This window comes from Perognathus longimembris, chromosome 19 (assembly GCF_023159225.1).
Source record: "Perognathus longimembris pacificus isolate PPM17 chromosome 19, ASM2315922v1, whole genome shotgun sequence".
In the NCBI taxonomy this organism is placed as follows: Eukaryota; Metazoa; Chordata; class Mammalia; order Rodentia; family Heteromyidae; genus Perognathus; species Perognathus longimembris.
In genome coordinates this window covers 3,969,882-3,996,567 of record NC_063179.1, presented here as the reverse complement: position 1 = coordinate 3,996,567, position 26,686 = coordinate 3,969,882, and the positions used below count along the sequence as shown (strand labels likewise).

Here is a 26,686-nt window from a genome sequence, read left to right as displayed (position 1 = left end):
CAGGCCCGCCCCTGCCACACCAAGCACCATGTCCTGCGCCCAGTGTTGAAGCGTAGGAACCGGGCCCAGTAGACAAGGCGGGAGGCTGGAGCCAGGATTACAGGCGTGAGCCGCGGCGCGCGGCCGAGGCCAGCACTCGGAGGGGGGCAGAGTTCCGGGCGCACAGCACGTTTTTCACGACGTGCAAGCAGCTTCGTGTGGCCGCGTCTCCACACACAGGAACCTCGGTGTCGTGGCAAAAGTGCCTGGGGGTGGGGAAGAGCGTAGATGCTCGGTACCCCCAAACGGTGACTTACCGAGAGCTATGTGCCGTCTGATTCCCAGTCGCCGCACTGCCTCTCGCGCTGCTGTGCATTCCTTGAGGAGCACCCAGCAAAGAACGGACCTGGAGCAGCTGCTCAGCAACATTTGCAAGGGGGGGGGGGGGGCTCGCACTCGTGGATGAAGGAAAAGCACCCGTCGGTGCTGGTGAAAACACGCAGCCCCCCACCCCCACCTGCTGCGGAGGGCCACAGGCCTGCCCTGGCTCTCGCAGCTGCGCTTCTTCTGTTCCATCTCCAGCTCTCAAGACACCTGTGCTCTCCCCCCCCCCCCTGGCTTCCCCCGGCCCAGCCGATGCCACCCGGGGGAAGGACTGGGCTCCCGGGTGCTGGGAGGGGGCCAGGGTGGGGGATCGCGGAGCAGAGGCGGTGCCGCCAGCCGGGCAGGGGAGGGAGGCCCTGCGGGGCCCGAGCCCGCCACGCCTGTCCGTCTGCCAAGCTCCACGCGTGCGTGGTTCCCCGCGTGGACTTCTGCAGCTGCTCAGACGCCGTGCCGATCCCCGAGTTCGAAGCGTCTCCACGCACTCGAACACGCCACGGACATGGTCCGCTGGCCATTGTAAGCGACCTGACTTTCCGGCCCCACCACAGCAGTCTGCATGCGGCCTTAACAGCTGGCCTGCTGTTCCTCCTCCCCCCACTTGCGGAACCCAAATCGCCCCAAGTCTGGGTGGGCATCTCACGGAGATCCGCGCTTCTCTGTAGAACCACCTCCCACTAGGCCGGAAAGAAGCTAGACTTCGGCTGACCCACCGGCAGAGGCTCTTCCTGAGCAGAATACTCTAGGGAGAAAGAAGGTTCTAGAGCCAGGGCCCTGCTGAGAAGCCACTGTGCACCGGGCGGCTCCCCTGCTGAAGGAAGGCTCCATCTCCAGCCGCTCGAGCGCCTCGTCACGGAGGAGGCTGACACGCGCGGGCGAAGGCACGGGCTGACGGGAGGACTGTGGTTCAGGCTGGCTTTGAAGCAAACTCGAGTTCCAGCACCTGGAGTCCTGCTGAGGGGCTGCCGAACCCCTGGAAGCAAACCACCGTGAGTCTACGTCACAGTGCTCCACCTAGCCACCACGCAAAGGCAAGACCCGGCCATGCGGGGACCGGGTGGGCAAGAGGTATCGTCCACGCACCTTTCCCCTCTCTTGCAGACTGAAATCCCACCACGGCGTCCCACGGAATTGTGATATGCACCTGACGCTGGTCTGCACTTACTGAAAGCCCCTCCGTGTACCCGGAGGGACCTCACCAAATCGGTGGCACGTCCCCACTCCACATAAACGCATATTCCTCCTTCTGGAGTGGACGAGGCCAATTCCACACCAATCCTTCTCCAGTCAGTGAATGACAAGGTACTATAAGGCTAGCTTATTGATCGGCAATTGTTATGAAAGATGCAAATAAGATGACAGATAATGAAGAGGTAGATGATAAGACAGGTAGACAGATGATAGATAGATATGACATAGATAAGGATAGACAGTCCTTCCATTGCATCCACTGTAATAAGTCTTGCCACGTAAGTTCACCTATTTTACTGAGAAATCTCTTACAAAGAAATCTCTTGAACTTTCTCACTTCCCCTTGAAAAATTCCGAAGCAAGAAAAAGCATTCTTAATATCCAAGTGATACATTCAGACATGAAGGCAGAAGTTAAGTACTCTCGTCTACAATGGAGTCATGGTCTTTTGTTCAAGTTATCCATCTGGAAAAATAGAAACATGATTTAGACCCTCCGTGAGCCTGTTCTTTTACCTGTTAACCTTTGGAAAGTGAATTAAAGCCGGGGAAAGGTGCTGAGCTAACACTGCCCAGGCAAGGACCAGTGAGACAGATGTCTGTGCAGGAAGCAAGTGACAGCTGGGCATTTGCCAGGGGAGTTAAAAAAAAAAAATCACAATGACCTTGTTGTACATCAGACACTCATCCAAAATCCAGAGCACACACACCAACAAACAGTTCCTCCAGAAACTATAGCAGAAGCGACCACAGAAATGGCTTTGTTATTAATTTATTATGTCAGTCGTGGGGCTTGAACTCGGGGCCTAGGTGCTATCCCTGAGTTCTTTTGCTCATGTCTTGAGCCACAGCACCGCTTTCAGTTGCCTGGCAGTTAACTGGAAATGAGTCTCACTGACTTTTCTGCCTGGGCTGGCTTTGAACCACAGTCCTTAGATCTCGGCCTCCTGGGCAGCTGTGATTACAGGTGTGAGCCACCAGTGCCCAGCTATACATTCAATCATTGTGCTTCTTTGGGGGGAGGGGGGACAGAGGTACCTGATCTGTTTTAATCGTGGCTGTATCCACAGCACTTTGAGTGGAGCCTGCACAGCAGATACACGCCAGCATTTACAACAGATGAACAAGACGTCCTCTTGGGTATTATTTAAGACATTAAACTGGATAGAATAATTTAGGGTTCTCCTCACCCTTAACTAATCTAAGTAAGGCCAAAGACTATGCAGCAAGGCTGGTGTTCAACCAGTAGCTTCCCTCTAGATCAGCCTGGTTCAGCCATTGGGTTAGAGATGCTCACACAGAACCACCCCATCCCTTGAGCAGTCAGCCACATGAATAAACTTGCCATCCAAGCTCTGCCTAGATGACCCAAACACAGTATTACAGTCCCATTAAGTCTGCACATCAGGCTACTGGAACTGTTTTATGCTCGATTACTCATACATTTTTAATTAACACGTTTTTTTGTGTGCAGCATGCCAGCTGAAATCTATTTCCACTATCAAATACACTATTTTCACAGCAGACCAACGCTCTCTAAAATCAGTTATTAAACAGGACCTAGAAATTACCTGGATATTATCTATGAGAGATCCGTCTGAGGCCTTGTATAGACAATGTTGGTCCACAAGTGGCAGTTAGCCATGAAAGATGAGGATTCGCGGAGCCAATCTGAAATGCCAGATCACAAGGTTTCTGTAATTAAGTGTGCCAACTCTGGAATTAAGTGTGTAACTCAGCCAGTAAAGACCAAAGTAGCCAGCCCAAATGATGGCATGTGAGAAGATGCAGACACAGGAGTTTCTGAGGAAAGGGTTTTATTCAAGCCCAAGTGCGATGGCATCTGTTTCTGAGGGGCAGAGCCTTCACAGAGACCCAGCCACACACTCCATCCTGCAGGGGGTCCCTGGAGCCCTGGAAATCGGCCAGAGCTGAGCATCTGTCCCCGCCAGTCCCCGTCAGTACTCAAACCCAACGCCAACAGTGTCTTCCTGACACTGCAGGCAACCCTGGCAGTTCATGGGAAGTGCATATTCTTCGTAATAAACCTTATTACCACTTTGACTACATTGTGCCCTGCCTGAACTCTGGCTGCATGCGTGGACTAAGGCAGAAGGCCACGTGGACCTTCAGATTAAAGTAGACCCAAGGTCCTATCTGTAATTATTTAAAAGAAGGTTGTCCTTTGTTCCTTTTAATATTTTGCCTCAGGCCTATCTTGGCTGATGTATACAACCTACAGGTGTATTATTCCAAAGCAGTGTAAGACTAGGGATCATAATAACCCCAAGGCATATTTTTTTCTCAGATTTTTTACTTCTTAAAATGAAGGCTGAGTGTGGTGATCTATGCCTGTGATCTCAGCTTCCCAGCTACTCAGGATTCACAGAGAAGAGAGGCAAGTCTGGGTAAGGACAACAAGGCACTAAGAGTCTCAAAAAATAAAACTACGAGACAAAAAACAAAAAGTGACAAAAAGGCTGCACAGCAAACTCAGGGCCCTGGGTTCAAACTCCAGTACTGGAGTGAACACAAAAGGCCAGAAGCCTTTGACAGGTAGAGACCGATTTTGAAAATACCCAACGACTAAGGAAGGCACTCTACAGTACTTCTTAGGAAGAAACTTTTGTCACATATGGTCATTTTATTACTTTTCTGGATGAATTTTGGAGAGGGCGGCACCAGGAATCTAACAACTCCAAGGCTTACTAACTCACCAACAATTAAAGAGATATCATGGAGATAAGTTGGTTGGGAAAACTCACAGTGTGCCAGAGATCAGACAAGAAAAAGGTATAATTTTACTGACATCTGACGTGCTGTCATCTGTAAAGGCAAATGTCCTTAAATTCTGGAGTTGTGGATTGAACATAACTGAGATAATCCTATGCCAAAGTAGAATTTCAAATACCTTTCCCATCTTAGTATCATTAAAAAAAAAAAAAAGCCTGCTCTATAAGGAGTAGAGATTGGTAATCCTTAATAAATGTAGTACACAACCATTCGGTAATTATATAAACACACAAAAGACTGTTTCATGTGTGCAGTTTAAATATATTAATATGAATATTATTTGAGGATACTTCATATAAAAATAAGTACTTTCATATTATTTAAAAAAAGATTGGCAGCCAATGTTCACAAGGCGGTGTTCAGTCAACTTTGGGGTTCCTGCTTGGCGCTGGGGCTGGCTGCCCTGGCCTGGGAACGGCCACGCCGGCACTGGTGTCCTGTCGTGGGGCCCCTGTGGGCTGGTGCAGGCTCGGCAGCTCGGTGGGGGCCTTGTCCCGGCCACGGCCCGGGGGGAGGAGGTGGAAGGCACCGGCCGCCGCCCCGTGACGCTGGCTCTGCTGGGAAGTCCTCTGCTCAGCTCCCAAACTCCCCCAAGACGTGTACAAAAACCCTCAAGGCGTGTTAGGCCGGGTAGCGGGGGCTCTGCCTGTAACCTCAGCCACTCAGGAGGCTTAGATCTGAAGATGGCGAGGAGAAGCCAGCCCGGGCGGGAAAGTCGGTGAGACTCTCGTCACCGAAACCCAAACAGCTCGGGGACAAGCTGAGGGACGGCACCCAGACGCCGGGTTCAAGCTCCGGGACCGGCACCTGCTCCCCCCTCCCCCCCCTCCAAAAAAATGAAGTGTCCAACTGCACTGTCTTCTGGTATTTTCAGCCAAACCATCTTCCTTCTCTTCCTTCCATTTCCAGCTTTAGGACCAGACATCCTGAAGGTAGCGTTTCTCTTCTTTTAAAGCAGCCAATGTTTTCACCGCGTCCAGTCTGTCCACTCCCGCCTCTTGACTTATTATTTCCACGAGGGCATCGTGCACGTCCCTGGCCATATTTTTAGCATCTCTAGGGGAGAAGAGAACAGCATCTTTCCTCACACAGGAGCTTCCTCCCGTTCCTTCCCGGCTCCCAAGGCCCGTCCGTTCTTCCTCACCTCCTCCCAGCCTTCTGCGGGCCGGGCTGGGCCTCCGCCCGGGGGACTGCCCTCAAGTGCAGCCTTCTGCACGGCCCCATGGCTTAGCACCCGCCTCGGGTGGGCGTCCACGCTGCGGCAGGGGTCCCGGGAGGAGATGGGCCCCGGCCGCCCCAGCTTCTTCCTCGCTGGCTGAGCCCCTTCGGCTCCTGCCTCCCCGAGCCCCGGGTCACTGTCGGGGCCGGGGGTTCACTCGGGACCCTCGCCCCGGAAGGAGTCGTCAGTGCCCCGGCCCGCTTTACAGGAGCCACGGTGGCTGGAGGGGCCATTGGGGGGACATGGTTACAAAGTTGGGGGGCCCGGGGCCCTCCCCGAGTGCTCGAGCCCCTTCCCTGTGGTTTGTGTAAGCCAGGGGTCTCCACTGGCTTAAGGTGTGTTGGAAATGTGCGGCCAACGGTGGCTCTACAAAGTGAAGACCTACTCCGTCGCCAAGAGCTAAAAGGTAGACCAGCACAGGACCTGGTTTTTCTACGTGTTTTTCAACCGAGAAGCAAAACTTATTACTAGATTCATAATAAACTGAAAAAATACCAACTTAATAGCCTCAGAAGCTGAAAGATGGAGAAAAAAAAAACAACTAGGGCTGGGAATATGGCCCAGTGGCAAGAGTGCCTGCCTCCTACACATGAAGCTCTCGGTTCTATTCCCCAGCACCACATATATGGAAAATGGCCAGAAGGGGCGCTGTGGCTCAGGTGGCAGAGTGCTGCCCTTGAGCGGGAAGAAGCCAGGGACAGTGCTCAGGCCCTGAGTCCAAGGCCCAGGACTGGCAAAAAAAAAAAAAAAGAAAAACAACTAAGCAGCAAAAGAAAATTTAAAAATGGAAAGGAAACTACCAGAAGGTGTTATAAAAAGTAGAAAAAGCAAGTTTCACTTCCTTAACCCTGCGCCAGTCATATTTATATGCATTCTGGGTCACTAGGCTGGTATTTCATTTGCTACATAAAATCTGTTTTGTTTTTTTAAAAGAAGAGCCCGGAGCTTTCTGATATGCAGAAGCTAACTTTAAAATACACTATGATACATTATTCAGGACTCTAAACCTTCACATACAGTGAGACCACAGGAGGGTACTCTTAGGGGAGGAATCCAAAGGCACAACGCCTCTGGACGTATAAAATATTTACTGAAATGAACCCCAGGAAATGGGCACAAGAGGCTTTGGGTTTCCTTTCCTTTGGTCTTGCTTGTTCATTCATCTGCCTTTGGGAAGGTAAGGAGCACAGAAATGGAGGAACAAAAGGTAAACCAAGGCAGCGGTGGTACTTACTAGACACTATGCTGAAAAGGAACTAGACAACTTGTGGGTGGAGATAAGAAGGAAAAGCTGGAGAAAGTGAAGGAAGGGGTGATGCTGTCAAAAACGAAATGCACTCCTCAGCTGACTTACGTAATTGTGCTTCCTCTGTACTGATCACCCCTACATTAACAATTAGAGAAACTTTTTTTTAAAGCCAGAACGCATTAAATGCCAAAGATATTTTAGGAGGAAACAGTGATTATTCCTTTTTTTTTTTTAAATTTAACTTTCTATGGCATTTGGGTTTTTCTGTAAGACTCCCGTCTGTGCCAACTGGGACACCACGCATTCTGTCTTCCAGAGCGAGGATTCTAACGAGAGCTGCGGTCTCAGGACCAAGTGATCAGCGGGCCCTCCTGTGAGCCGGCTCACCGGCGAAACCACGCAAGGTCCGGATTTCCGTCCAGTGGAGGGAGCAAGGTCTTCACACGCACGCAACTCTGGACGGGCTAAAGCCACGTGGGTGACACGACCCAGAGCGTTCCCAACGCAGGGGCGAAAGGTCTCGCGCCTTCTCGGAGCAGGGTGTCTGGGCCGCTGACTCGGTGTTCGCAGTTAACTCTAGACCCCGTAGCTCCGTGCCCGTGCCTGCAAACCGCACGCCTGCCTCCCTAGCTTCCCGGCTGCTCGGTCTGCCCGGCGCTCGGCGCGTCCGGCCACGCCTCCCCCGCCCGGCGCCCCGCCCGCCGTCCACTCACCCGCACACGTACACGTGGCCGTTCTCGCGCAGGAGGGCCCCGGCCAGCCCCGGGCCGTGGAGCCGCAGGTTGTCCTGCACGCGTCGGGGCCCCGCCGGCCCCTCGGGGGCGTCTCTCGAGAAGGAGACCTTCAGGTGAGTCAAGGTGCCGCACTCCAGGAAATGCCGGAGCTCCTCCCTGAAACGGAACGCGCCACGGGTCCAGGAAGGGCACGCGGGCGGCGGGAACACCGAGGTCGCGGCCCTCCCCTCGGAGGCCACGCGTCTCCGCAGAGGAGCTGCTTACCTGAACAGGTAGTCCCTGGCCTCGTGCCGGCAGCCAAAGAACAGCCACGTGGCGCCAAAACTTTCTTCTGGGTGCTCTTCCTGCAGTTTCTCTCTATGAGAAAAACAGTTCAGATGTTTGATGTACAGACCATAAAAAACAAAGCTCCTCAGGAAATGACATCAACAGTCTGGGGTTTTTAAATTCTTTTTTGTTGTTGTTGTTGTTGTTGTTTTTTGGCCAGTCCTGGGCCTTGGACTCAGGGCCTGAGCACTGTCCCTGGCTTCTCTTTGCTCAAGGCTAGCACTCTGCCGCTTGAGCCACAGCGCCACTTCTGGCCATTTTCTATATATGTGGTGCTGGGGAATCGAACCCAGGGCTTCATGTATACGAGGCAAGCACTCTTGCCACTAGGCCATATCCCCAGCCTGGGTTTTTGAATTCTATCCCCGCAGTGGTTGGAAGCGTCCCTGAGTGGTACTGGTTTCACATCGTGAAGCCCGGAGCGACGCCTAGGCTAAACAGTGATCGCCTTTTTATGAATATGGATTTGTCGATTAACTTGAATAAACGAACTCCTGCATGAGATCAAGCAGGTACGCCGTGCGAGGTGCCTTCATGCTGTGATGGACACAGGAGTGACCCAGAGCAGGTCCGCGCTGGGCCTGGCGCTCTGCACGGGGCGTGGAGAAGGGACTCTGCGGGGAGAGGCCCGGGGGACCGCAGCCTGGGCCGCTGATCCGCGGCACGGACGGATACAGTCATCCGGTTTCACACCAGACACGGCCGTTCTGACACCCAGTGGGGTCCTTTTGAACATTGCTGATGCCTGAAGTGTACCTGGAACGTTCCAGGACAACCGGACCTGTTGCTACCAATTCTGTCATGAAGAAGAACCTGAGGTTCATGCCAACTACACGTGCACAGCACAGCTGGAAAACGGAAACCGCCGGTGGCGCGGTGACAGGAAGTGCAGCAGCCCAGGACGTAATCTAGGGACGTCACCGAGTGCACTCCTCCCGTGGAGCCAGGTGGGGGCGCTATTACCGCACAGCTGATAACCATTTTGTTAAACAGACCCTTCCCAGGCAGAGTTCAATTACGGTATTTTTTTGTCTTTTCTTTTTTGGTACTGGGGATCGAACCCAGGACGTTGCACTTGCTAGGCAAGCGCTTTGCCACTGAGCTCCATCCCAGCCCAGAGTTCAACTACTGTAATAACTCCTGAACAAACAGAAGGTGAGCACCCAGCCGCCTGGCCTCCCGGGGACACTCACCTCCCCGACAGCCCAAGGCGGCTCCTACCTGTGCTGCAGGAAGCCGATGAAGGGAGCCACGCCCGTTCCCGGGCCCACCATTATGACCGGCGCCGAACGGTCACTGGGTAAGTGGAAAGAACTCGGTGGTCGCGGAGAGATGGATATCTGAAAGAGTAAACCGCCCAAGTGTGGGAGAGAATACGCCAGAGATGATCTGCTACAAAGTCAGGATGCGAGATTCCCCTCAAAGAAGCGCCGGGAAAGTAAAGAGTGGCACAGGACACCAGAAGCCCACTTGTCACTGAAGAAAAACTGAAATCTATCATGCATCTGCTCAGAAGCAAAAAGGTTTCAAACGACATGCATGGTAGGCACTTTTTGAGAATAGTGGGCAGATTATAAGGTACGTTTCTAGGCAGGTTTTACTTTCTAGTAGATGACAAAACATAAGTCCAGAGATTGCAAAAAAAATAAGACAATCCTTCATGTCTGCATATAAATGGCTGGTAAAGATTCATAGCATGATGGATTCAAGTTTTGAATGATAATAAGGCAACCAAGACTAGGGAGAAGCTGCTACATCCAGAGAACTGAGGGGTTTGCCTCTTGGCTTCCCGCGTGAGCAAGAGGGCCTGGCTTGGGCAAAGCTAGAGCTGGCACGGTTCACAGGCCCGTGGAGCATTTGGAAACACTGTTCTTTCAAGTCACTCATGTGACAAGGACTCCGGAATGCCTCTCTCCGCCAGGCACGTAAGTCACGCTGAAGGACAGGGTTAGGACTCGGCTCCACATGGTAGTATAGAATACAAGTCTTGACACACAGCCCCACGTAGCCTTGAACTCTTAATCCTCCTGCCTAGCCTGACAAGTGCAGGAGTTACGGCTGTATGCCACCACATGCTGCTTACACGGTGACCTCTGATTCCAGGCGGATTACGGCAAGTCCGGGAATGGCTTGAAGCCGCACACTGTGTACACGGTAAAGCTACGTCTACCTGGAGGCGAACGTGTGCCTGTTAGGACATCACCCCGATTGGGGTTTACTGAGAGGACACGTGGAGACATGCACCCAAGCCACTGCCTCGATGGAACTTAGGTTGCTGCGGGAGAAGCATAGGAAGCAGGCGTCTCTCCCCGGGCCGGGGGGAGTGCACGGATGATGACAAGGAACAGACCGACAGGCCAGGAGCTGCTCCCCTCCCGCCCCCAAGCCGCACAGTGGGAGAAGGGCTGGAACACTGACCCGAGCCTGTGCGAGCCGATGCGGGGGACACACAGACCGACTGAAGTCGGGGGAGGCAAGCAGCACCGAGCCGGCTAACCGAGCTTGCGCGGTGCCACTGCGGGTATCGCGCACCGTTCCGTGGCGGGAGTCACAGCCGGCCGGTGGCCCCCCGGACCCCCCCCCCCCGCCCCCCCCCCCCACCGCCGTACCTTCGGAGCCGGGGCTTCTCTGCCGTCGGCCTGCGCCGCCCGTGCGTCTGGCTGGAGAAGCGGCGCGGCCAGCGCGGCCAGCCAGCCGGTGCACACGCCCCTCCGCGCGCCCCCCGCCGCCGGCGCGGGGAGCTCCACCACGGTGAAGGCAAACCGCAGCGCGCCCGGGTGGCGCAGGCTGGAGCTGCGGAGACACAGGCGCCGCGTGAACCCGGCGCGGGGCCGGCGCGTCAGCATGGCTCCGGGCGGACTCGCACCCGCAGGCCACGCAGACGCCGAGGCCACCTGACCTGCTTCCCCCGGCCGCCCCGGGGGGCGCTGGCAGGAAAGTGGCCGGCTCCATTTGCTTCCCTCCAATACCACGGGAGACTTGTCAACACTGGGGTGCCCACAGGCTCGCTCTCTCCACAGTGATGACGACCTCGCACCTCACCCACGAGGGGGAGAAGCCCTGGGGAACTTCATTTCCTCTACGCCGCTGATAAAGATTTACTGAGGAAAACTAAACATTCCGCCTTCCCTATTTCTTTCTTTCATTTTCTTGGGGTGTGTGTGTGTGTGTGTCTGTGGTGTGTGTGTGTGGTGTGTGTGTGTGGTGTGTGTGTATGGTGTGTGTATGTGGTGTGTGTGTGGTGTGTGTGTGGTGTGTGTGTGTGGTGTGTGTGTATGTGGTGTGTATGGTGTGTGTGTAGTGTGTGTTTATGTGATGTGTGTGGTGTGTGTGTGGTGTGTGTGTATGTATGTGGTGTGTGTATGTGGTGTGTGTGTGGTGTGTGTATGTATGTGGTGTGTGTATGTGGTGTGTGTGTGGTATGTGTGTGGTGTGTGGTATGTGGTGTATGTGGTGTGTGTGGTGTGTGTGTGTGGTGTGTGTGGTGTGTGTGTGTGGTGTGTGTGTGGTGTGTGGTGTGTGTGTATGTGGTGTGTGTGTGGTTTGTGTATGGTGTGTGTGGTGTGTATGTGTGTGTGTGTGGTGTGTGTGGTGTGTGTGTGTGGTGTGTGTGGTGTGTGTGTGTGGTGTGTGTGTGTGTGTGTGTGTCATGTGGTTACTGGGGCTTGCACTCAGGGCCGAGGCGCTGTCCCTTAGCCTCTTCCACTCAGGGCTGGAGCTGTGCCAGCGCCGTTCCAGCTTGCTGGTGGTTCACTGGAGATGGGTCTGTCTGCCTGGGCCTGGCATCAGATCCCCGATCCCAGCCCAGAGTTGCGGGGATGGCAGGGGGAGCCTCTGGCGCTTGGCTTTCCGTGTCCTCTTTAGAAGATGCTTCCACACAACCCTACTGCTCCTTGTGTTACGTGGTAAAACAATGCGGAAAGGCGCGGCGTCCCTGGAGCTTCCTGAGGGTGCGAGGGAGGGAGCCGGGCTCCGGTCTAAGGCGGCCCTCGGGGGCTCTTCCCTGCCCTCTGCCCACCCCCCCACCCCCACCCCCCGCGCGGCCCGGGCAGGTGGAGGGCCAGTCGGGATCTGTGCCCGGCCCCGCCCCCCACACCTGCTACCTCACAGGGGGGAGGGGGGGGGAACCCCGGTTCACATTGTGTTAATAAATACTAATACCTTGCACATGAATATGGTCTAGGTTGGAGTTTAGGAAGATGTTCTAGAAAAAAATAAACACAAGCAATTATTAGTTCACTCCTACAGAAAACAGCTTAAAAAAACCTTCCGGCCTAAATCTAATTGCTATTTTCTCTTATTTACAATATTCAAAATAATACATGTCCTAGTTTTAAATCGTACTTTATAGCATGTGCAAGTTCAATATTGTCTAAGAAAAGTATCACTGATTTTTCCTTCCAATTCCTAAGGTTAAAAACCTTTGCCTCAACCCTGAAATCAGTACTTCTCCCTGGGCCTGGGCGCCATCCTGAGGTCTCCAGCTCCAGGCTGCGGTTCTACCACTTGAGCCACAGCGCCACATTACACATATTTTTAGCTGTGTAAAAAGTTGTGTTTTCATAAATGTATTTACAAGGTTAACAGGAATGCACAAAAGAATAAAGCTCAAAACATTCATATGTGTCAAGAGAACTTTCTAAGACTTCCTGACCCCGAACCGCCAGCTCCAAAGCACTGGATTGAAAAGTTTCAGAGCCAACTCCGGGAAGGGCATTGTGCCATTCTGGGGGAGGACAAGACGAGAACCAGACACCAGGAGAGTCCTTGCCAGCCCAGCGGTGAAGAGGACTGGGCACGTTTCAGTCACTAAAGGGGTGCAAAGGTTAAGATCTGGCTGGGTATCCGAAGCACGCGACATTAACTCCCCCCCGGCAGGTGAGAAGGAATCTTCTAGAAAATACTTCCGTCTTCACGAAGGTTTCCTGAGACACCAGCTGACCTTGAGGTCTGCGAACGACACTGGACTACTACCTTTTATCTGGAATATTCTGTGCTGGGTCCCCTTGGGCCCGCGGGACCCTGTGCGCCTCTACACACACACACACACACACACACGCACACACGCACACACACGCACACACACACACACACACACACACGCACACACGCACACACGCCCGGCTGCAGCTGCCTGTCAGCTACACAGAACTCGCTTCTCTCTGGCAAACCAATTTTTTTTCTTAGCACACCGTCGGAAAAAATTTAGCTAAATGACCTCTGTAAAACACTCGATTCGAAAGGAATTTGGATTCTAAGCAAAAATTAAAAACGAAGGTTTGCTTTGCCAGAGAAAATGAGCGAGACATTGGCGGGGGGGAAACTAGCAGATGCTTGGCGGGGGCTGCTCGGGCCGTCCGGGTGGGGTCGCCGGACCTGGGACCCCAGGACGGGCACTGAGGAGCGCCATCCCCTCGGACACGGCGCCCCCCCCCCCGGCAAGCCCGGGGTTCACTCACCGAGCAGGAGGCCGAGCGGCGGCCGGCAGGACGGGAAGGCCAGGAGCAGGTCCAGCAGGCCGGCCGCCGCGTCGCGGACGAAGCGGGCGTAGTCGGGGGCTCCCTGCTTGCTGCACAGCTCCTGCAGCCGCCGCTTCTCCGCCCCGTCGCGGGCGTGCTCCGCCAGGGCCCGCACGAACGCCTGCCGCAAGGAAGCCACGGGACGCGCTGGGCCGCTGCTTTGCCTTAGCACCGTCTGGGCGGCCCGTCGGTGTAGCCCACGGGTGCAGCCGCCCGCGGGGGTCCGTAAGAGACCCTGCAGGCTCCGAACATTCAGCTAAAACTCACGGGGGGGGGGGGGGAGGGAATGGGATCCTCCACGCTAAGAAGCCTGGCCCATCAATCAGAAGTAAAATCTCAATTACTTAACAGTGACGTCAGGAATAGAATCACAAAACCTCAGAAGTGAAGACTGTATCTCAGCATACATTTGTGTGTGTGCGTGTGTCTGTCTGTCTGTCTGTCTGTGTGTGCTGGTACGGGGGCATAACCTCAGGGCCTTTTGCTCTCTCTCAGCTTTTCTCCTCAGGGCCTGTACTCTACCACTTGAGCCGTGCCTCTAGTTACCACTTTGTGCTCGTTATTTTTCAGTCTCTGACATTTGGTCCTGGGATCCCAGGCCCCTGAGTCGCGGGGATGACAGGCAGGAGCCGCTGGCTCAGAACACGTACTCTGTGTCTCAGCAGATGGATTAGGATGTAGGCTTCAACATGTACTTTGTAATCGCCAAGCGTTTTTTGTGAGCTAGGCAGTGAGGGACAGTGACGCCTTGGGGACCAGATGGCACCTTGGTCCACAAGGAATGGTCCATCGGAGGAAGGGAAGGGAAAAGAGGGGAGGGGAGGGGAGGGAAGAGGACAATCTGATCATATGACTCTTTAGGCTCAGCAATAATAGCTTCTGGCTTGGAAAACTTTATCCATTGGTATGCATTTGAGGGAAATGTTCACGAATCATCAGGGACAATCGTTTCTAAAAGTCTTTGGTGTAACACTGACCTCTAGTGGACTGTTCTCTCTGCAACATGGATCTATCTGAACATCAGTATAAGAAACCAAATGCCTTCCAGTTTCCCCACGGAATTCTGAATCGGCAACAAGCATGGGTCGCATCACACGGGTCCCAGGACTGAGGAAGGAACAACCTCTTACAAGGAGAGACCGGGCGAACGCGCACCTGCCCGCCCGCGGCAAAGCTGTGTGCGGCACTAGGTGAAGTGCAGGCCGAGGGAGACGGGGACTGAGAACAGGACAGGCTTTACACACCTCACAACGCCTCAGTGTGAATGCAACAGAGAAGGAAAGAATAGCGATCGCGTCTACGACTGCTGTAAGATAACACGTGTCACTGGAAACTAATTCGAAAAACCATATTCCCCTAGGAACTAATTCTACACACATGGTATGAAGACCACAGTTTTTGAACTTTAAAAAAATAACAAATTTTAAAGAAATAAATTCTAAATATACCCAAGGTCACAAAACAAAAAAAGAAGAAAAAATACCTTTTTAGGAACAGATCGTATTTCAAGACACCAGGTGAGAAGGAACTGAAGAGAACACCCCTCGGGTACATGCTGGGGTAAGACAGCGCCTTTCTCCGGAAAAGACAGAAAGAAAATCACGATACAGAAAATAAAGACCAGTCACAACAGCAATTCAGGACATGGGCTGAGCAGTCCCCAGGACACACGGAACGGCCAAACTTTACATCAAAATGCCTTCCAAGTGAAACTACGTGTGGCAAATCAGCCAAAGCACTGAAACACTAATCATAAAGACTCAGACGAAACAAAGAAAAGGAAAATTACCTACAACCACAGAATCAAGGCCAAAGATGGCCGTGCTCCATCAACTACTCTCAGAATTTTAGGAATAAACTCAAGTTCAAGATCGCACACAAATAAGTCCGATGATTTAAACAAGTGGCTTCTTTCGATTATAAAACAGCAAGTATTTTATAACCGATATGAATGTTCACTTCCCATGAGCGCTGAAGGGCTTATCAAAGACTTATTATTAGTTCAATTATGGCTTTGTGTGCGCTGTCCAATCAGCGTGAAGCCGATGCGGTCACCTCCAGTGCAGCCAAGGGGAGAAGCTGCCAGCACCCGAGTGCGTCTGCGCCCCGACAGGTGGCTGAGGTCCACGCCGGCCCCGTCTGCACGGCGTGTGGGCGTGCTCGCCCGTGAGTGAGCTGAGGGGCACCGACCCCGTCCGCCCGGCACGGCCTTGGGCTCACCTTTCTTCTTTGTGTCCGCCTTGATCTCCAGGAAAACCCGGTGCTCTCGCTGGTCAGCGAGCCGCAGTCTTCGGAGGAGGCTGCGCACCTCGGAGTCGCTGTTTGGACAGATCACGTTGAAGGCATCTCCAGGCTGATAGGAAAATCCTGTCTTCTAGAGGGGACCCAATTTGAAAGAAAAAAAATTCTGTATTCATTTACTACAGAATCTTAAATTTTTAATATAGAAGTTTAAGCTGTGAGTTTTCACTACAGACCATTTTCCGAGAGCAATGGAGGGCTGAATGGGATCAAAATACTCTGCATCCAGGTATAGAAATGCCACAACAACATCCCTTACTGTGTACAATTAATATATACCATAAAAATACTGGGCGGGCACTGGGGCTTAAGCCTGTAATCCTAGCCACTCAGGATCTCAGGCTCCAGGTTCTAGACCAGCCAAGGTAGGAAAAGTCCATGAGACCCTAATCTCCAATTAACCATCCCCCAAACTAAAAAGCTGGAAGTAGAACTGTGGCTCAAGTGGTAGAGCAATAGCCTTGAGCAAAATGAAAAGGCCCAGAGATAGCACCCCAGTCCTGAGTTCAAGCCCCAGGACCAGCCCAAACTAATAACAATAATACACACAGGAACTCAGAAACAAAAGAATGTGAACCACAAAATGAAATGAACACATGAGCTCAATAATAGAAGGAATATACTTTTCATTAACATTACTTTGGGAAATTGTGCTAATTGTGCCATGTTTTGCGTTGTTACTTCATTTTTATAGAATGTAAATCAGAGCTTCCTTACTTTCTACTTTCTAAAGCAAGGCCCACGATCATGGACATTGCCTTTTTGAGTCCTTAATTCTTTTGTGGCTCACAAGCAAACTCTACGCTCTCTGCTGACTCAACCTCCCACCACCCCTCAACTTAGCCTTTACCTAGAGCGGGAAGAGAGGAGGGGTCACCTGAGCAAACCTGAGGGACCAAGAGCGGGCAGGTATTGGGGCAGGGACCCCCCGGTGAGCGGCCCCACCAGGCTGCGTTCACCTTGACAGTGGAAGCACCGAGAAGCAGTGACTTACTGCAATATCCAGCTCCAGCAGGAGAGTGGTTTTGACGGCATCATCTGCAGTAAGCTGAGTGGCTTTTGAGACTGGAACTTGGAAAACTGGATCCACCGAAGTCACAAGTTCTTGGCTTTCCTCCTTGAGAAACAAAGAGAGATACAATTCAAGCAAGTGCAATGTTCAAACACACCACTCCTCCGGGTAGTGGCCAGGCACGACCTGGCTACTACTCAGTACTCATTTCTAAAGTAAAGCGTTCAAACTCAGACCCACTCTGCAAAAGAGCAGCTCATGGATATTTAAAACGCTCTGTCAATAGAATTAGAACTTACTGAAAAACACGGCAAATATTAACATTTTCAAATAAGGATCTAGTTATCTTCCTAATACAATGAGTAGAGAGAAATAGTACATATGTAAAAGCTTCCGGAAAGAGATCGCCAGGGAAAGTACCAGCACTTAAGGCAGAATGGTTCCGTGCAGATAGGGTCACAGGAGCCCCTGGGATTGGGTACTGTGGGTCATATGGCTACCGAGCCCTTCAGGTAATTGTGACTGATGAAGCAGGTTCTTACTATTAATCATTGCTTATTGAGTTAAAGTACCTACACAGGATTGGTAGCCTTTGCACTCGACAGCACACGTCCTAGTTAAGTGCAAGTACCTTAATACCTAACAGAGCTAATACCCTCCAAATGCCTTTTCTAACTTGATACTAGTAAACAGTTAAGTGCTAATTAATTTTTCCTTTTTATCTGCGCTGCTCCTGGGGCTTGATCTCGGGGCCTGGGTGGTGTCCCTGAGTTTTATTTTATTCAAGGCCACTTGAGCCATAGCTTCTCTTCTGGCTTTTTTGGTGATTAACTGGAGTCTCATGGGCTTTCCTGCCTGGGCTGGCTTTGAACCATGATCCTCAGATCTCAGCCTCTTGAGCAGCCAGATTACAGACGTGAACTACCAGCTACTAGCAAATTTTTAAGTTGTTACGGGAGAAAGATGGGCGTCAGCCCGAATCCGCCCATCTGGGAACAGCTGGCGCCACGCACGTCCGCTGCGGAAGACGCTGAAAGGGAAGCTCGGAGCGGGGCCGCCGGGATCGGTACTCCCGGTCACGTCTGCCACTGCGCACACCCCGGCCTCACGTCTGCCCACGCTCACCACCAGTGCAGATGCGTGTCTGCAAAGAGCAGGAGCAGCACGGACGGCGATGACCTCACTTAAATAACTCACTCTAAACTGCAAAGCGCAGAAACGACAGCTGACAGGCCTGTATGCATAGAAGCGTTACCTGGATGTTCCCAACACTAAAATAAGCGGCTCAAGAAAACACGGCTATCGTATTAGCTGTTCGCAAACAGTTCCGATCGTGGCTCGGCGCCAGCCTGGGCAGGATGGCCCACGAGAGCCTTACCTCCAATTAACCACCAAGGTGCCATAGATGGCGCTCTGGCTTAAGTGGCAGAGTTCTAACTTATGGCAAAAGAGCTCTGGGACAGCACCCAGGCCCCAAGTACAAACCTCAGGACCATCCAAACAAAGAAAAAAACAAGAAAAGGTGGTTGTTGTATTGAAGGTATTAAAAAAAAACACACAACATTCCATCTCATATTTAAAGATTAGCTAAACTGGAAATTTATCTTAAGCATGCTGAAGACGTTTAGTACTGGTAGGCAGAAATTAGCTATTACTCAATTCCAACTCGATGCTTAAAAGGCAAAGGCCTTTATATTAGTATTTTTTAAAAGCCTGCCCCAGCCCTGAAAACAAACAAACACGTAACAGACAAAACAGATAGACAAGAAACTGTCTAGAAAAAGAACTTTCCCTACTCTGCAGCATCCCAGGATGCCAAAGTCCACATACAGTGTGGATTATGCTGGGAAGTCCTCGGGAGTTCCCCCCACTCGCATGCCTTGCTTCCCACAAGCCTCCCAGGAAGTGCTGCGAAATAAGCCACTTCCCTCTTCAAAGACAACAGAAGTAATGTGCTGTAAGCTGAGTCCCTTATACAACTTGCTTTGGGTGAAAAGTATTTTGGGTTTTATATATTTCATATATATGTAACTTACACATTTTTATTGATGTATTTCATTGTATCACTATGTATTTTATATAAGTACGTTCCATTGTATAAATGTATGAAATACGGTTTAAAAAAATAATTCTCTTAATATCATTTTTTGTGTGTGTGATACTCAGAAGTGCGATTAGGACAAATCTTACACTTGTCAGACAAGAACTCTTACCAGTGACCAACAGCCCGGACCCACGAGGAACTTGGGGGAACAACAAACCAACATTAATGTTTCACGAATACCTTACAGCCTGAATGGAACTTCATGCAGTACTTTTAATGCACCCGATTTTTGACTCAAATCTACCGAATGAGGTGCAGTGTGGAATTTTCCAATTTGGGAATCATGCTAACAGCATTCAAATCGTTTTATGGGCTGGGGATATAGCCTAGTGGCAAGAGTGCCTGCCTTGGATACATGAGGCCCTAGGTTCGGTTCCCCAGCACCACATATACAGAAAACGGCCAGAAGTGGCGCTGTGGCTCAAGTGGCAGAGTGCTAGCCTTGAGCGGGAAGAAGCCAGGGACAGTGCTCAGGCCCTGAGTCCAAGGCCCAGGACTGGCCAAAAAAAAAAAAAAAAAATCGTTTTATATTTCATACCATTCTTAGGGTGCTCAGTCTATAATACAAGTCCAAATACTTCCTGAAAGGCCAGAAAGTAAATGCTTAATGTTTTGCAGGCCTCAATGGTAGTGCCCTTCTGTCAAATGGTAGCACAGCTCAACCGCAGCCACTGTGCAGAAAAGTGTGTGTGCTTACACGCCAAGACCTTTTTAAACAGAGGCAATGGGTCACATTCACGTTGGGCAGGAGAGCTATCATTTGTGGAAAGATATCAAAACAAAGCAAATACCTATCATCAGATGGCACTGATAACATCAGGTAAGTTGCTCACCTGACCCAGAGACTCCCGCAGATGCACCTGCAGATATTCCGGGGGTAACGCAGGGATACTCAGGGAGGCTTGCGAGAGTGGAGGTACAGAGCGCACCAGGGAGGGTTCTGAGTCCTGGATCAAAGGGCTGGAGGGACTCCCGTTCGGTTCACCTCGATCCGAAACCTCAGATTCCCTTCCTCCCGGGTCCTCTAATCGCAGTAGCTCAATCTGTGACTCCACGTGTAACGTCTCTGGCTTCGAGGGGTCTGTCCTCAAGAAGGTACTGGATGTCCTCGGGAGTGCTCTACTCATCTCCCCCCGTCCTCCGCTGGACTGAAAATGCTTCGTGAGGGCCGTCCAGAGCCCGGCAATCCACGGTTCCACCACAAGTTCTAAACTGGTAGAAAACGGAGAGAAGACACAGATTGTCCATAGGAACCTGACAGAGGATGACAGGCGAGCCCACCGTCTGGCAGAATGCTACACATTAAGATGACTTGAAAGGGTGTGCACAGGAGGAAACACTGAGTTGTAAAAACAGGAGTAAGAAACAAAAAGAGGAAAAGCCTGTGTTTGGGACCAGCCTAGTGGTAGTTCCTGATGGACATGCCAACTCGTATACATATGCACACGCTTCAGCGGAGGTAACTACTGAGATGCATCCCCTGATACCCGCAGGCAGACACGCGACACAGGCAAATGGTTACGCTGAGCTCCAGACACCTCCGTGGACCTTGGAGCTCACAGAGCTATCACTAATCCAACATGCTTGGATTAGCTTCGTGTCGTGTCCACGTCGTGTATCACGTTTCTAGATAAGGACTTCCTGGAAAAACACCAAGGCGCATTGCTCTTACCCCACACAGTCATCTGCATGCCCGGTGTCATAGAAATGTTGGGCTCCGAGCTCTTGAAGTCGCTTATCTATTACTTTCCCTCCATTACAAAAGTACGTGTATTCGGAGTCACCCAAACCTAGAGTGCAAATAGATCCTTTAGTGCATACCACCTTTAAAGGTCTTACAGATAGTCAAAACACAAGAAATGACGAAAACAATAGCATTCTTTACTCTTACACACACACACAAAAATAACATTGCTTCATAGGTTCTTATTTTCCTTAGTGACGATATCTTATTTTAGAACACAAAAATACCAGATATACTGGTGCTATAAAACAGATGATTATTGACCGCTGCCGCTGTTCACAGAAATATACACATTTCACATTTTGTTTCCATGGATCTGTAAAAGTATTGAAATTTCAAAAACAGTCAGGCAGATTGACGACATGAGGTTCTGTGCCCTTTCCTGAGCCTGAGCACTCAGGCAGATTTGGAATGTATGATTCGGTATCCTTTTCTGAGCCTGAGCAGTGGACTGCCAACTGAAACCTGAACCAGATCCCTTGGATTTGTAAACTAAGTGGCACTGGAACACAGCCAGGCAGGTTAGAAGCTCCCAGGGCAGTTTGTCCTTTCCAGCAAGTCCGACCCCTGACCTAAGTACAGGGCACATGTGCAGCAAACAGCCAGCTGCTATAAATGTTTGTCTTGGGTAAATTTTAAATTGCTGCTACCTTTCGTTGTAAGAAAAGGGACTAACATTTTCTACTAGGCTGAAAATTTTAAATTAAAGGCTTAAAATTTTCAGTTTGATCGTCTCCCTGTGAGATGAACGGATGGGGCGACTCTGATAAGAAGCACTGGACATATGAATGGGAATGTTAAACTGTCATCCCTGGTACAACCAGTTCAATTCTGAACACATAAGATGATGCTAAGTGAAATGACCTCCAAGTTATGGAAAGAAGCGGTTTATCATTGTTATTTTCAAAGTACCATGTAAAATTATGCCTTTTTCTTTTGTCTTTCTTCCCCATGGTTTTACCCCTGCTGTCACTGTATTTGATTTGGGGACCCTGGGTATTATATGTTTATCAGAACTAGGAAAGGGAAGGGGAACATCAAAATGGAGAGAAAAAGGGTAAAAGGTGAACCAGTACAACAGCAATACTTACAAGACAACATGCTGTAAACCAACTGTACAACTGGGGAGAGGGGTAACTGGGAAAGTGGGAGAAAATTGAAGAAGGAGGTAACAAGTTTGATAAGAAATGTACTTACTGCCTTATGGATGAAACTGTAACCCCTCTGCACATCACTTTGACAATAATTTTTGAAGTGAAAAAAGATCTAATACAATTTGTTAAAGTATATGTACATATCCTCATGCTATCTTCCAACACCTGGGAAATGGATGGATTTGTATATGAGCCCAGCACTAACTAGAATAGCTGGAGAGGTTTCAGGCTTTTCTTTACAATATTTAAAAAAAATTTTTTTCAAAGTAATGTTTATTCTCGAAACCAATGAAAGTAGGAAAACCTCACTTTAGGAAAACTCACTGTGAAATACTCTTTTTTTCTATTTTTAAAATTTTTATTGTAAAGGTGATATACAGAAGAGTTGGATTTACATTAGTCAGATAATGAGTACATTTCTTTTTGAACAATTTAAGACTGGCTTATTTCGCTTACCATGAGCTTTCTAGTTCTGGGGTGTGTGTGTGTGTGTGTGTGTGTTGTGTGTGTGTGTGTGTGTGTGGTGTGTGTGTGTGTGTGTGTGCGTTGTGTGTCCTGGGGCTGGCTTGAACTCAGGGCCTGAGCACTGTCCCTGGCTTCTTTTTGTTCAAGGCTAGCACTCCGCCTCTTGAGACACAGCGCCACTTCTGGCTTTGAAATACTCTCTTGTACATGTCTTATAGACCAGGTCAGGGCCAGGGTTCCAATCTCAAATAGCTTAAGCAACTGTTTATCGTCGTCATTCTCTTCCCACTCCTCAAAAAACAGCAACTCCCCAAGGTAAATAGTACAAAGGCCGGCATGAGGACCCTCCCCTCCCTTCCCGGTGTCATGCTTTGCTTTGATGATCTTTCTAATATTCTATCTTCATCTGTTTAAACTGAGCTCTACACAGCCCTAGGCCGGGTTTCTTAATGGGGTGGGGGGTGGCACTCCCAGAGCCCTATCTCTGAACGATGGCATCTCTGGTGCTGAGTGTTCAGGAAGGAACTGTTACAGCTCCCCAGATGTCCGAACCTGCAAGCAGAGACCCGACCTCGTGGCACGGTCTTCAGGCACCATCACCTGGAGTGTGTTCGTTGTGGTTTGCTGCTATTTTAAACAAGGGAACACCATGAGCGGCTGCTCTTTCAGGGGTCCTGTGTTAGTGGGTTCGAGGCGAGGTCTGGCCACTAAGATTGTGAACACGTTTACGGCTGGAACGGTCTAGAAAGCCACCGAGAAGCTGTGGAGAGCAGGGGCTGCGAGGCGCTTGCCTCAGGGCCTCAGGAAGAAAGGATCGGCAGGGCATTGCCGAGAGGCAGAGTGGAGCAGACGTTTACATTTATAGATTTCGTATGTTTATGACATTTATGTAAACAAGGCGCATGCAATTCCACTGTATGGCTTTGAAGGATGTACTCAGCCAAGGTTAAAGCCACTAATGAACATCATAAGACAAGAGCGAAAGTATGGTCCATTACCCAATAATCCATACCGCAGGTGGGCAAAGAAGTCGGGGGGCAGCGTCTTGTCGTGTATTTCCTTCACAAACTTCCGGGCAGTGTCGGGAGGATCCCCAGTGCCTGTGGTAGAGACAACGACCACCAGGGGGGCGGTTTCTGTGTTCAGATCATACTGCCAAAGAAAAAAAAAAAGCGTGCATGAGTCAGGGCTGGGACGCCAGTGTCGCACGACCAGACAGCTTACTCTCCTCCCAATCGCTCGCTCTCCCGACCCAGCTGCTGGAGATGCACGCCGGGCTGACCGGTCCGGTCAGAGGTGCTGGCATCACGCTGGACGGAGTAGGACAGAACTCAGGGGAAACGCATCTGCTGATGCGGTTCCCCACAGATGCACCCGCACCCCAGGCTAACACCCAGCCCAATCCGTCACCTCAGGAAAATCAGGGAAGAGGGACTTCTGCGCATGTGCCCCACACCACGCGTTACACAGGGGCTCTGGTGTGGGAGGCCAACAGCCCCGTCAGGCCAAACAAGAAGCCAAGAGCCTTGAGGAGCGGGCAAGGAGGAAAGGCGGCTACTCCTTAGCTGTGTCTCACTGAGCACAAGCGCCTTTTCACAAGAAAAATTAAAAGAGTGAGCAAAGAGTTCCCTCGAGGAGAGGGTGAGATGCAGAAATAAAGAGAACACGTGACTATCCAGGATTTAAATGGCAGAACACATGGAACATTCTGGTGAAGAAACAAACAGCAATGGAAACATAGCAGCTCTAAAATCATCAGCAAATTTAAACGCACTCATCTGTATTACATGTGACACAAGAGCACAGAGACACACAGGTCATTCCTGTTAAAACGGGAATTAATTCAAAGAGCTGCCCTCAGCTCTGGCTGCTTGTCAATCCCAGCTCCTCTTTCCCTCCAAGTTCCAGAGAGCTGAGAATTCCGCCACCCGTGATTCCATTCTGCAAAACCAAGCCTCCAATAGAACGCATCACTCTCCTCTTAGGAGCCCATGAACGTTGCTGTTCGTCAACACTCAGTGGCGGGGGGGATATAGCTTGCTGGCAGAGCAGCTGTTCAGCACCTTCAAGGCCCTGGGTTCTAGCCTCAGTGCCACCAAGAGTGAAATACAATGAGTTCTTTGGACTGGAATTAGCTTATGCATTGTTAACAGGAAAGGATGCAGTTTTAGCCCTTCTGGTGGCACTGCAATGTAAACTTACTTGAAGGTACTGTCCAACGACAGAGCCTTCCCACGGGTGTACTGGGAAACCACTTTCTAGGACATTACAGCCACACGGACAGCGCGGTTTAAAGGGACCCGCTGAGTGTCTGCTGTGAGCTAGGTTTCTAAGTCACCGGTGCTGCAGAGAGTCTAGTCTTTGGAACCTGCTGTTGCGAAAGGCCAGCAAAGATTGTGAACTGAATGGGAAGTACTGAGGTGAAAGTGACTGAGTACTGGCTGGCACATGGCGGGGATGTTAACACCTCAACAGAGGGGATCACTCTAGTCCGGAGGCCTCAGGGGCACTGGGGAACCGTTAGGCCTTGTAAGCCCTGGGGTGGGAAATTCCGCAGAGAAGCAGGGTGCAAACAAGCTATGCCTGTCTTAATTAGACAACCTTGTCTACACCTCAACACTACTACCTTCGTTTCTGTTCCACAGAACAATCTAGGTGGCCCCTCATTTGGAGGAACTCTAACATGAATCGCGAGGTCCTTCTTGTGCCGAGGTGCATGGGGTAGGACACATGATCGTGCACACAAACGGACACAACTCCACGGTTCTCACAGCCAACTTGTGAGAGAAAAGAGCTGGAGTTTCATTGAAACTTGTCTCAGTTTCTGAGATACTTTAGCCTAATAAATGTATATTTTTCTAAGAAAGGAAAAAGGGAATCTTACAAAACAGTTCATAAAATAAATCTGACCATTGTCTTTCACTGCTGCTTGCGCTGTTTAACAAACACTACTTCCCAACCCCAAACTTCAAAACCTAAAGCACAGCAACGTCTGCAGGGTGACAGGTTACCTTGTCGGACTCACTAATACAGTGAAGGTCTGCAGAGAACCCATGGCCTGCAGCTTGCTCCTGTATTTCTTCAGCTATAGCCTTTGCCTGTCCTTTCTGGGTGGCGTACAGCAACAAAAATCTTCTCATTATTTCAAGGCATAGGCTGTAACTAACTGCAACAGTGACACAGAAAACGGGGATTATTTCTTGAGGTAGCAACATTAATTTGGCTTCTTAAGTGGAATTTAATAATATCACAGGCAATAAGAAATAATTTTGCTTCTTAACATTAGTTTAAAATGAAACTAAATACTTCATTCAAGTTAGAGAATGTAAGAGAGTGGAATGCTGATCCCATCGTTTAGAAATCCCATTAGCAAACTTGTCATTCAGAAGTGCATTCCTGTAGTCCATCTAGCCAACTGAACTGCAGTCAGCATCCGTACATGCAGGGTCAGAACACTTGACAAAAGATTTGACACAGGCTACACCAGCTCACACCAGAGGATCACTCCAAAAGTCTTAGACACCCTGTTTCTTTCTTTTTAAAAAGGTAAAAACAAAAAGCCCCTGTATAAGTGTTGCATTAACTGGTACCTATTTGATATTAACGCCAAAGGGAAAAACAAAAAACAAATCACAGCACTAAAGCCAATCACAATGCAAATGTGCACGTCTTGTTACAGATCACTATCAAATGCGTAAATGGAAGCATATGAACACAAAGTATCTCTAACTCAAACTGACACATAACCCCGTGGTCATAGAAAGTGAGGGCTTTTTTTCTTTTTCTTCTTCTTCTTCTCATATCCATCCTGGGGATGACCCTGAAGAAGGATCAACTCATGGGGAAAACGTTAAAGTGACCCGCGAACCAAAATCTCAACTATCTGGTGGACGAACCACCTAGTCTTATGCTCTTGTCTAGGGACGAAGTGACATCCATCCCTACCCGACATGGCATGTTAATCACAAAATAGTCAGCACCGGGCATGCAAGGTGCTGGGGTAAGCAAGCTAAGTGCACGAATGGAGGCGTGACTAATGAGGAGGGCTGTGGAAAGGTGAAGAAGCCCTCTTTGCTGTTGCTCTTAGGATGATGGTGATGATGATGACCGTCCTTAAGGGGGTGTACACAGTTCGTCTCCTCCCAGGACCCACACGCACTCGGTCGGTGCGCGGGGCTCACGGGGCTGGAAGGATCCCAGGGAACCGGGACCGCGGGCGCCGCGGGAGGAGGCCCGGCCCGGCCCGCCGGCCTCGGCGCCTCCCGGGGCAGGACGATCGCGGGCCGGAACTGCGCCCCCCCCGCCGACCCTGGGCAAGCCCCGCAGCCGATGCCCACCGCGCGCACGTCAGCTCCCGCGCCGATCGGTCTGCCGGTCCCGGGCAGGCTGGATCCGGGGCCCCGGCACCGCTCCGCTCCGACCCGAGCGGCCGTACTCCAAGTCCCACCCAGCAGCCCACGCGCGCGCGTAGCACGCATGCGCCGCACTCGTGACCAATAGGGAGCGCCCCACGGT

At 50.8% G+C, this 26,686-nt stretch overlaps 1 protein-coding gene across 3 annotated transcripts; it reads right to left on the bottom strand.

Annotated features, from left to right (window-relative positions):
- Nucleotides 1-5,038: 5,038 nt before the first annotated feature.
- Mtrr (5-methyltetrahydrofolate-homocysteine methyltransferase reductase) lies at nucleotides 5,039-26,596 on the bottom strand. 3 transcript variants are annotated; one of them, XM_048368402.1, is made up of 15 exons: nucleotides 26,499-26,596; nucleotides 25,183-25,337; nucleotides 23,170-23,323; nucleotides 20,481-20,598; nucleotides 19,642-20,020; nucleotides 16,687-16,809; nucleotides 15,612-15,765; nucleotides 14,875-14,963; nucleotides 13,332-13,512; nucleotides 12,034-12,076; nucleotides 10,482-10,665; nucleotides 9,094-9,212; nucleotides 7,810-7,902; nucleotides 7,525-7,701; nucleotides 5,039-5,399 (listed from the first exon to the last, which is right to left on the bottom strand). In XM_048368402.1, the coding sequence occupies exons 2-15, from the start codon at nucleotides 25,309-25,311 to the stop codon at nucleotides 5,255-5,257; spliced, it is 2,088 nt and encodes a 695-aa protein (XP_048224359.1). In that variant the 5' UTR covers nucleotides 25,312-25,337; nucleotides 26,499-26,596; the 3' UTR covers nucleotides 5,039-5,254. The 3 variants fall into 3 exon arrangements, with proteins under 3 accessions (XP_048224359.1, XP_048224357.1, XP_048224356.1); XM_048368400.1 differs by having other exon boundaries at nucleotides 26,509-26,588; XM_048368399.1 differs by having other exon boundaries at nucleotides 25,183-25,343; nucleotides 26,509-26,571.
- Between the last annotated feature and the right edge of the window lie 90 nt (nucleotides 26,597-26,686).